The 11,883-nt window shown below is 41.1% G+C and overlaps 1 protein-coding gene across 2 annotated transcripts in view; it reads left to right on the forward strand.

Moving 5' to 3' along the window:
• Positions 1-7,593, forward strand: part of SH3TC1 (SH3 domain and tetratricopeptide repeats 1) — an 81,511-nt gene extending 73,918 nt beyond the window's left edge. For both annotated transcript variants that reach the window (XM_033950077.1, XM_033950085.1), the window contains 5 exons: positions 1,752-1,902; positions 2,905-3,027; positions 3,170-3,320; positions 4,351-4,547; positions 6,836-7,593. In XM_033950077.1, coding sequence (XP_033805968.1) covers positions 1,752-1,902; positions 2,905-3,027; positions 3,170-3,320; positions 4,351-4,547; positions 6,836-7,099 — 886 coding nt within the window. In that variant the 3' untranslated portion in view covers positions 7,100-7,593. The remainder of the gene's footprint in view (positions 1-1,751; positions 1,903-2,904; positions 3,028-3,169; positions 3,321-4,350; positions 4,548-6,835) is intronic.
• The last annotated feature ends 4,290 nt before the right edge of the window (positions 7,594-11,883 follow it).

The following is an 11,883-nucleotide window of genomic DNA, read 5'->3' on the forward strand; positions in this document are numbered from 1 at the left end:
ATGACAGGGGTCTCAAAGTCTCTCCTTGAGGGCCGCAATCCAGTCGGGTTTTCAGGATTTCCCCAATGAATATGCATGAGATCTATGTGCATGCACTGCTTTCAATGCATATTCATTGGGGAAATCCTGAAAACCCGACTGGATTGTGGCCCTCAAGGAGGGACTTTGAGATCCCTGCTCTATGCTATACTAAGTACTATTTTAATATTTTTTAGTGTTGTAATTATCTATTGCCTATGTTCAACCTAGTCTTGCTGTGCACTGCCTTGGGTGAATTTCTTTATAAATGTGGTAAATAAATCCTAATAAATAAAATTAGTTGCATTGTACGGTATTTAGTGATATACAATCAGAACTTGTACTGTGAAATGAGATGTTACAGTAAGGAAAAGACACTGCAGCAAAAAGTTGCCTTACCAAACCTTTTTGCAGGTCTTTCCAGGGTGCTAAGGGTAAATGGTCAATTTTCAGATTTTTACATTAATGGCTACATGCTAATTTCCCCATTAGTGCATGAGTCCCTACCACCATTTTGAAAGTGGAAGGGATTCATGTGCTCAACCTGTGGTAATAGTTTGGCACACAACAATGCCAATGCACCCACCTATTTGTGTAGACATGCCCTCTGTATTCCCCTCCCCCCTAGATATGCTACTGTGCAAAAAAATATATATATACAGTATATATTTTTAACAAGTAGGTAGTGTTCTTCAGTTAACACAAGTATTGGTAGGGTGCCTACTGGTGACTAAGTTTAGGCGCTGGTTTTAGAATTTACCCCAGATTGCCAAGGGATGCCAACACACATCCTGTGGTAAAACCTTTCTACATGCAGTTAATGCGTGCTGGCACATACCACTGTTTTTTCACATGTGGGGTTGTGTACCCCGGGTACATTTGAACATTGACTTTGCAAGCTATTATAGTGCTTTTTCACTCTACAGTTTTGTTTGTGTGGGAGTGCTTGTGAAGTGAAGTTTTTTTGCCAAATGAAGCAGAACTGAGGCTTTTTTCTCCACTTCTTTTGTTTTTTTGGTTTGTTTTGTTGTTCTCCTGCTGTGGTTGGCTGTATGAGTGTGTGTTAAGCCTTCTAGCGTTGCTGGGCATGTTCGTTTGTTCTATGTGGGGTTGTGTTTGAGATAAATATAAGGTTGTGCTTTCAAACCCACGCTGCTCCTTGTGACCCTGGGCAAGTCGCATAATCTCCCCATTGCCCCAGGTACATTAGGTAGATTGTGAAGTCTGCCGTCCGGGACAGACAGGGAAAAATGCCTGAGTACTTGAATAAACTCAAGTAAACTGTTCTGAGCTCTTCTGGGAGAACGGTATAGACAATTGAATAAACAAACAAATAATTGGCAGAATTCCAAAGAGTAGCAAGATTCCATGGTAACAATCTCAGGGCAAGCCATGGTTTTCCCCATGTCTATCTATCGTGAGTACCTTCCTTCTTCCCGACTCCCCAAATATACCTGATCTACTCTACTTTCACTGGAAATGACCAGAGATCTTCTTTTGGAACCCACCATCTGTAACTCTTTTGTAATCTGCCTTGAACCACAAGGTTGTTTTTTATTTTTTTAAATATTATCTTTATTAGCAATTGCAAAGGGATCATACAACCAGGATCACAACAAGCAGAACAAACAAGGTAATGGCGGAATAGAAATCTCTAATGTAATGTAATGTATTTAATGTTATGCAGACCAGCCAGAGTTTGTAGCATAAAATAAGCTTTTGCTACTTTTTAGGGCTTACAGATCAGCTCTGGAATACACGAAGAGAAGTCTTGGAATTTTTATAGATCTGCAGCAGAAGGAAAAAGAGGCATATGCATGGCTACGGGCTGGACGAATCTATCATATTTTAGGGCAAAAGGAACTTGTGGATCTTTATATTCAGGTACAGTGAACTGATTCAAATTATGAATAGACTACTAGACACTAAGGGAGGATTCAACAAAGGGCAAGTCACTTAATTCCCCCTTTGCCCCAGGTACATTAGATAGATAGAGCCCACCAGGGCAGATAGGGAAAAATGCTTGAGTACCAAAATAAATTCATATAACCTTTCTGAGCTCCCCTTGGAGAACAGTGTAAGTTTTTTAAAACCACCAGTAAAAAAAAAAAAATTAAGGCCCCCTTTTAAAAAGCTGCGGTAGAGTTTTCTATCACACAGACTGACAAGGTAAATGCTCTGATGCTCATAGGAATTCTATGTAAAAGTCAGCGTAAGAGAATAAACCTATTACATACAAACTAACAAAAATGTAAATGACTTACTCAAGATAAAAACACACATGTTTACAAGTAATACTTGATTTAAGACTCAATAATGTAATTGAGAGGTCTATAAGTTTGCTATCCATTCTGTAACGGGTGTGTCTGCCTGCCTACATTTTATAGAATATATACATATATTTTTATTTTATTTATTTTTATTCTACTTCATCTTCAATTCTGGGCAAAGTATAATAAATATCTATAAATGTATTAAAATTTATAACATCTACAGGGGTCCTTTTACTAAGGCGCACTAACCGATTTAATGCGTGCTAATTGATGTAGTGTGTGCTAAATGCTAAGGGGCTCATTAAAAAAAAAGTTCAAAACGTGGCCTAAATCGGTATTTGGACGATCAAAAAGACAGATCGTCCAAGTATGCATGTAAGCGGAGCTGTGTTGCTGGTTCCAGTTAACCTGGAAATCCATAGAAGAGGGAAATTGACAGCCAAGGTACTGCGCCTCGCATCTAAAAATCTTGCTTCAAAGACTCGATAACTCAGATTGTGCCTTCCATGGATAAAAATATTATACTGTTTCATTCTAGGAAGTTATTGTCTTCTAATACAGCAATTAAGTTACAAGCTCCTTCTCCTCTCCCCCTTTTGTTCTCTCCCTTTAGGTTGCCCAAGACACCGCTCTTTGTACTGGGGATCCACACTTGGGAATGGATTTGTTTGAAGCAGCAGGAGATGTGTTTTTCAATGGCACTACTGAGCGAGAGAAAGCAGCATCGTTTTACAGGGTGAGGGGCTCATTACTCTTATGATGTAGAAGCTGATTGCTTACAGAGTGAATTTCTATGAAGCAGGAGACATATGTAGTAGGACCATAGACATGTTCTCAGGAGCAAATTAACCTCTTAAAATGTATTCAACCTATTTCAGGACCGAGCCCTTCCTCTTGCTGTGAAAACTGGCAACATTATGGCTGAACTTCAACTCTGCAACAAACTGGTGGAACTACTGTTAAATCTAAAATGTTATGATGAGTCTCTGGAATATGCAAAAACATCACTTGCACTTAGCGTGAGTTTAGGTAATCTCCATGTTTTTCTTATTACCAATTTTCCCACTTACATTGACTTTTCAAGATGCTATAATTAGTTCAGAGATGTTGGAGAAATGGCCTTATGCCTTAGTCAGGGCTAGGTTAGGGTGGACAAATAAGACAATTTCCAGGGCCTCCGTTTTATAGGGGCCCCAGACCTGCCTGAAACTGAAAGAGGGACAGCCTACAAGCAAACTTTAGGCTCCCCTCCCTAGCATCTGTCCGGGGCCCCATCATGTCTAGCGCCAGTCCTGATCTTATAATCTAAACCATTCTGAGGCCTACCTTTGAAATTGAAAAGGTTGAAGTATTGTGCGCTGACATTGGGGAAGACTTCCGATTGGCTGTATGCTGCGGCAGAGCAGATAGGAAAAAGAAGACGAGCCTCACGACTCGAGTTGCATTGAACCCCGCAGGATCCTCGCGACCCTAGGAGGCATCCCCACGGGATCCCCGCAATCCGTGGAAAATCAGGGGCGGGAAACTGCACGGGGACACCAGGAAATTATTTTTCACTGAAAGGGTGGTTGATCGCTGGAATAGTCTTCCACTTCAGGTTATTGAGGCCAGCAGCGTGCCTGATTTTAAGGCCAAATGGGATAGACATGTGGGATCTATTCACAGAGAAAGGTAGGGGAGGGTCATTGGGGTGGGCAGACTAGATGGGCCGTGGCCCTTATCTGCCGTCTATTTCTATGTTTCTATGTAACCCTAGAGGGCGTCCCCAAAGGATCCCTGCGACCCTAGGGGGCGTCCCCACGGGATCCTCGTGACCCGAAGGGGAAACCCTCGGGATCCCCGTCGTCCCCGTTCCCATGCAGCTCTCTAGTGAGATGCCTACTGCCACCTACAATTGGGACGTCTTTTGTAGAATCAGCCCCTAATTGTCTCATCAGCCAATTTAATTGAGCACACATGTTGGATCGGTGCCCAATTTTGGATGCCATATAAATAATCTAGGGTAATTTACCAATATTAGACTCCATATTTTACCTTTTTTAATATATTTTCTCCTCAGGTAATCAACTGAATGAACGAGTTGCATATCACAGGCTAGCTGGCATATACCATCACCTGGGCCAGTGCGAACTTGCTGAACACTTTTACCTTAAGGCTCTCTCCCTTTGTTCCTCTCCTCTGGAGTTTGATGAGGAAGCCTTGTATTATGTGAAGGTCTACTTAACCCTTGGGGACATTATATTCTATGATCTTAAGGTAAGAACTATAGCCTGACGAGGTTCTACTTAGAATCTAGAGTTGTTGAAGTAGGGAATATTGCTGTAGAACCATGTGCCCTTTCTTATGTCTCCAGAAAGAGTAATGTTTTAGGACAAGCTTTTTTTTAGAGCAAGTTGTATTTAATTTTTGGATGTTTGCTGCCTTTGCTGATTACTGAAAAAATATTGATAATGCTGTTCATTACCATGTAACCATGTACTAACTGGAGGGACAATATATTTATTGATTTACTAATTCCCCCTTTAATAATGCTCTCCCCCCCCCCTTACTGTTCAGAATATTGGATATGAGAAAATATTCTAGGGTAAAATGAAAACCAGTTTTAGACCATAAAACATGGGCCAGGAACAATCTACAACATTTTCTGATTACTGTATATTGATTTTTTTTTAAAAATTTTCTAGGTGGTTAACATAACAGGAAGGCATGATACTAGTACAGTCAATGCTGGTATCAATTTCAAAAGACACTTTACCTAGAAGCTCTAAGCAGTTTTTACATATGATAGGAGAAGACGGGCAAAGATATGTTATTAGAACTCTATAAAAACTGCACATTCTTGCACTTTGGTAGATATTAGAATCATGGCAAAACTCTATCTTTCAGTATGTTTACAATACAGAGTACAGGTGCATGATCCTTAAGAACATAATAATTGCCACTGCAGGGTCAGGCCAGTGGTCCATCGTGCCCAGCAATCTGCTAACGCGGCGGCCCCCAGGTCAAAGACCAGTGCTCTAAATGAGTCCAGCCTTACCTGCGTACATTCAAGTTTAGCAGGAACTTGTCCAACTTTGTCTTGAATCCCTGGAGGGTGTTTTCCCTTATAACAGACTCCGGAAGAGCGTTCCAGTTTTTTACCACTCTCTGGTTGAAGAAGAACTTCCTTACGTTTCTATGGAATCTATCTCCTTTCAACTTTAGAGAGTGCCCTCTTGTTCTCCCTACCTTGGAGAGGGTGAACAATCTGTCTTTATCTGCTAAGTCTATTCCCTTCAGTATTTTGAATGTTTCAATCATGTCCCCTCTCAGTCTCCTCTTTTCAAGGGAGAAGAGGCCCAGTTTCTCCAGTCTTCACTGTCCGGCAACTTCTCCAGCCCCTTAACAATTTTTGTCGCTCTTCTCTGGACCCTTTCGAGTAGTACCTTGTCCTTCTTCCCAGCGGACTGCTGGGCACGATAGACCACTGGTCTGACCCTGCAGCAGCAATTCTTATGTTCTTAAGGATCATGCACCTGTACTCTGTAGTACCGTGTCCTTCTTCATGTATGGCGACCAGAGCTGAACGCATTACTCCAGGTGAGGGCGCACCATGGCCTGGTAAAGCGGCATGATAACCTTCTCCGATCTATTCGTGATCCCCTTCTTAATCATTCCTAGCATTCTGTTCGTCCTTTTCGCCACTGCACATTGCGCGGACGGCTTCATCGACTTGTCGATCAGAACTCCCAAGTCTCTTTTCTGTGAGGTCTCGAAATGCTTGGGACCAGACTTTTCAAATTTTCTGGTTTTTGGAATGAGGTATCAGCAATGGCCACAGTGATTCATATTTGTTGCTTGCCATGGCCCCGCAGGCTTCTCTCTGCTATGTCCTGCCTTGCTGACATCACTTCCTGTTTCCTTCCCGGCTGGAAGCAAACGGGAGAATCCTGTGTGGCTGCATCAAGCAATGAATATGAATCTCTGACCATAGGCAGCATCTCAGAGGTACACAAATATGAGGTAAGATGAATAATTGAACTAATATCAGTGAAGAGTTAATGCTTTAAGGTGACTTTGGAGCCAGGTTTCATTTTTGATGTTAAAAGTGAGCTTCTTTTGTACAAATTAGTAATGCATCAACATAACAAAAATATTTTCAGTTTTTAGAATTTTGGATAAAGGATCTTGAACCTGTATAAACTTGTTAAACCTCTATTAACCCTCCCAATGCCTCAAGTACACCCTTAGATTCTGAGCCCTTGAAGGACAGAAAAATATCTACTCTGCCTGAATGGACACCACTTCAAAGGCTAGCAAGCAGTATACAAGAAAAAAGAAATCTTTTTGGGACTTGATATAAGCTGGTTTTATGCTTAAGTGGAACTTCATTTCTAAACAAGCAACAAGGGTTACATGAATTTGGGGCACTCTGACAGAACCAGACAGTGCAAAAAGATCTAGAAAATTGTAAATGCCCTTGCGGTTTACTCAATGAAATTACTATGCAAAATCAAAGCTAGTTGCTCTGTGTGCTACATTAATGGGATAATTATCTCTTCTAGGATCCATTTGATGCCGCTGGATACTACCACTTGGCCCTTGCAGCTGCAATGGATCTAGGCAACAAAAAGGCTCAACTGAAGATTTACACAAGACTTGCCATAATCTATCACAACTTCTTGATGGATCGGGAACTGTCTCTCTTCTTCTACCAGAAAGCAAGAACTTTTGCATTGGAGCTTAATGTTCGAAGAATAAATCTAGCACCAGACCAGTTTTATCATACCACCTCATGGATTCCTTTCAAAATGATTACTGATAAATGAGACTTTCTAGAGAAAGAGAACATTTTCTTGGTGCTGCATGGTGGAATATCATGTATGTTGGAGCTCTCAACATCTCAGACAAGGGCTCAGGTCAAATCTATATTTTAAAAGTCAGAAAAAGAAAATGCAGGTGTCCAAATTTAGAAGAATTCTTCTTATTTTGAAAGCCAAAATAACCACAATGTAACACTTTTAGGTCAAAAAACAGTCTTTTAGAGGTCAACTGTTTCTTTGGGCAAGTATAAGCCTCTAAATGGAGGTTCTCAGAAATATTTTATCCCTGATTTTAAACATTTTGCCTGTTGGTAATTTTGTTGAAATTGATGCCATTTTGCCTGTTGGTAATTTTGTTGAAATTGATGCCATCTTCCAGACAAATCACAGAGTATACTAACAAACAAAACAGTCTAACAAATGTTAAAATCTTAAAATGTGTACTGCTACTTTTTTTTAAAAAAAAGTATTATTGTCAATTATTTCTTTAAAGATAAAATTTAAACAATGATGTTGCAAGTGATTTTGATTATTTTTGCATGCAGAGTGGTTAGAGCTACAGCCTCAGCACCCTGAGGTTGTGGGTTCCCTGTAACCCTGTGACTCTGGGTAAGCCACTTAATCCTCCACAGTCCCAGATACATTAGCTATACTGTGAACCTACCAGGACAGATAGGGAAAATGTTTGAAGTACCTCTATGTAAACCGCTTTGAGTGTGGTTGTATAACTACAAAAAGGCAGTTTACAAGTCCCTTTCCCTAATTGCTACATTTTTAGCAGCTTTTAGTGTAGGTGGAGTGGAGAAGTAGCCTAATGATTAGTGCAATGGACAGTGCTCAATTCCCACTTCAGCACCTTCTGACCTTGGATAAGTTACTTAATCCTCCATTATCCCAAGTGCAAAAACTTAGGTTGTGAGCCCAATGTTGTTATTGTTAGGTGCCATGGACTCGTGTTCGAGTCCTAGCAACTTGATGAATTGCAAATCTAAAAAGAAATCGGTTTTGTGCTGTTCCAGAAAGGTCCTTTAGTGTCATCCTCATGATTGTTTTCAACTTGTCCAGCCAACTGATTGCAGGTTGCCTTCTTCGCCTGGTTCCTTCGATCTTCCCAAAGATGATGTTCTTCTCCATTGATCTGTCTCTTCTGATGGTGTGACCAAAATAAGACTGTCGTAACTTTATCATTTGGGCTTTGAGTGACATAGCTGGTTTGATTTCTTCTAGAATCAATTTGTTAGTTCTTCTGGCGGCCCACAGCATGCCTAAAATCCTTCTCCAACACCAAAGTTCAAATGAGTAAATGGAAATATTCTGCAGAATAGCATTTGGTCGCTCTTCAATGAAGGCTCTTGACAAAGCATTCAAAGGCAAGGAAATAACACTCCAAACAAAGATCTGACTTGTCCATGCACTCATTTTCTCATTGGTCAGTTCCGGATGTGAAAGCTGGACACTTTGGAAACAAGACAGAAAGAAGATTGACTCATTTGAGCTTTGGTGAGCCCAATAGGGACAGCAAAAATACCTGCATATAGGGCCAGATTCTATTTAAGGCACTGAAAAAAATTACAATGCACCATTCCATAGAATAAATATTTGAGGGGCCGCTGAAAATTTCTCAGCTCAACCAAGAAGAGAATGATATGGAGTTATGAAACTTATAAGTTATTCTACATTTTTCTTGATACTTTTCATTTCAATGAATCCAAACAAATTGTTTAAAATTTCTGATGCAGGTAATTGCAGGTGTTTTAGGATTAATTTTTAAAAATAAGACAATTCTGCATTAATGAATGCAAAGAACAGGAGCTTTAGGCCCTCTTTTACAAAGGCGTGCAAAGCGTTTTAGTGTGGATTTAGCGCATGCTAAATCAACACATGCGCTAACCGCTAACGTGTCCATAGGATAACATGCACTTCTTAGCATTTAGCACGCACTAATATTTAGCGTGCGCTAAAAAGCTTAGCACATCTTTGTAAAAGAGGGGGTTAGTTTACCAATACAGAGCTGCTATCATAGCAGCATCAATAGTAAACCCAAACACTTTTCGTTTCATTTCATATCATTGAAATGAAAAGTGTCAAGAAAAGTGTGGAATAACTTGTTAGTTTCATGGCTCCACATCATTCTCTTCTTGGTTGGGCTGAGAACTTTTCAATGGCCCCTTGTAACAACCATACCCTCAACTAAAATTTAGGCACAGCCAATTATACAACTAGAATCTGGTGTAAATGCCCACCTCTAAATTTTGTGCTGATTGGGTGTATTTCTATAACAGTGCCATAATAAATAGGAATGTCCATGGCCTGCCCATAGCCACACCCTGTTTTCAGATCCGCACTTTAGAATTTTCATGCAACACTTTATGGAATATGCTTAGAAGCTGCATGTGTAAATTCTAATTAGTGGCCAGTGATCAGCACCGATTGGCTCATTAAACAAGTTGTGCGTATAATTTGGCTATGCAGCCAAATTTGCACGTACAATTTTAGTTGCCATAAAAAGAATTCAAGGGATAATATGTACAGCACTGCGTACGTCTAATAGAAATAGTAGTAGTAATAGTGGTGTAACTGGGAGGCCCAAATCACAAAACTCCTAAACTGCCTCTCGGAAATCAAAAACTGGATATCTGTCAACAAATTGCAAAAAAATGCCTCCACTATGGAACTACTTTTTTTTTTTTTTTAATACGTCTTTATTGATTTTCCTTTACTAACAAAAAGTTCAACACAATATCCATATCAGTAAAAAATAACAACAATATAAACCCTCCCCCAACCCACAATTACATCAATGAATCACACTAAAAATATATCCCTCCCCCCTGGATGTGTTTGAATTATACCAGCAAAAAGAAGGATAAAAGAACTATAAGAATTGTACAAAAGATGTCAATGGACCCCAAACTAAGTTAAATATCTTAAAATGTTCTAGTATGTCGGCATTCATTTTCTCATACCTAGAGCTTAAACATAAGCTCGCCCACCAAAAAGAAAAATTAAGTCGATCACAATTTTTCCAATTGCGAGTTATCATCTGCATGGCTACCCCAGTCATAATCAGAAAAAGCCGGCATTTATAGCGGTCCACGGGGGGGCTTAATACACAGTAATGTTCCACATATAACTACCTTATAAGTCAATGGAATTGTAGATTCCAATATGAGATAAATCTGTCCTCATATAGACTTCCAAAAGTTAAGTATCAAAGGACAATAGAACAACAGATGATCCAGTGTCCCAATGTCTAGATGACAGTGCCAACATCTATTAGATTTAGAACTGTCTAACTTTTGTAATCTAACAGGGGTCCAAAAAGAACTATGCAACAAGAAAAACCAGGATTGTCTCATAGATGCTGACGCTGTACATTTCATCCTCCAAGTCCAAATGGAACTACTTTGGATCCGCAAAGAATGCTGCAACCATAACTGTCCCTCGCTGCACTGGGATTTGACTACCATAACAGCAAAAGACCAAGTACGCAGCCTAGGAATACTCCTTGACTCCAACCTATCGCTCTCCGACCATATCTCTCAGGTGGTATCTTTCTCATTTTACTACTTGCGACAACCCTGAAAAATAAGGAACTACTTTTCAGAGTCTGACTTTATCCAACTACTGTATGCCTTAGTACTCTCCTGCATAGATTACTGCAATGCGCTATTCAACAGTCTCACGGCGATGAATATATGACTAGAGAATGACATGGTGGCACTTACCTGCCAAAACCGTGGGGGGGTGGGGGAAGTGCTCACTGCGGGCACGGGGACAAGACCATCCACTGCCCCATGGAGCGGTGAATTGGCTTGTCTCCGCAGTTAAGGGAGATAAGGTGCTTGGTCACTGATCGCGCGTGGACACCCTCCCTCCCTACGGCCAAATCTATCTCCCTCCCTTCCTTCCCCTTCCTTTCATGGCGCTTTTGTAAATAACTTAAGCCGGTGAAACCTCCCTGCCTGCAGACGCGTGTGTGTGGGCAAAAGCTTCTCTGACGTAACTTCTGGTTGCATCAGAGGAGAAGTTTCCGCTCACACATGCGACTGCAGGCAGGCTGGCAGGCTTCGCCGGCTTCATTAATATTTTTACAAAAGCGCCATGAAGGTAAGGGGGAGGGAGGGAGATAGATTTGGCCGTAAGTAGATAGGGAGGGGGCTGCACATGATCGGTGGCCACGCACCTTCCCTCCCTTATGTTACTAACGCGCCACAAAGGTAAAACGGAGGGAGGGAGATTCTTGGGCCACTGAAGGGCAGTGAGGTGGCGAGAGGGAAGAGTGGATGCTGCGGTGAAGGGGACGGTGGGGACGGGTGGTGAAGGGGACGGTGGTCCGGTGATGGGGCATTGACGGGGCCATATTTTTTCCCCGTGTCATTCTCTATGTATGACATCTCCAGCATCTACAAAACGTGGTAATCAGATTTCTAAGAAACCTCCATGCTTACGACCCTGTCTCCCAAGCTCTGTTGGTGGTTCACTGGCTGCCTGTAGCCAAACGTTGTGTCTTCAAGGTCCTGATGCTAGCGTTGAAATCCTGAAACCGTCTACTAATGCAAATCCTTCCCCAATATGTTATAGAGATCTTTCAAAAACATTTTTCTAGTGGCACATCATGAGCCATCAGAAGCAGCACCCCAAATACATCAAGTATTCATTCAAGGGGCTACAATGCCGCTAATGCTTCCTATTCGGCTCCTGTACCACAATAATAGTTTATAGAATTTTTATAGTTTTGCAGTGGCATACCTAGCATATGTACGCCCATCATTTTTTGGCAACTGCCC

This window comes from Geotrypetes seraphini, chromosome 1 (genome assembly GCF_902459505.1).
Source record: "Geotrypetes seraphini chromosome 1, aGeoSer1.1, whole genome shotgun sequence".
NCBI classification, from domain to species: Eukaryota; Metazoa; Chordata; class Amphibia; order Gymnophiona; family Dermophiidae; genus Geotrypetes; species Geotrypetes seraphini.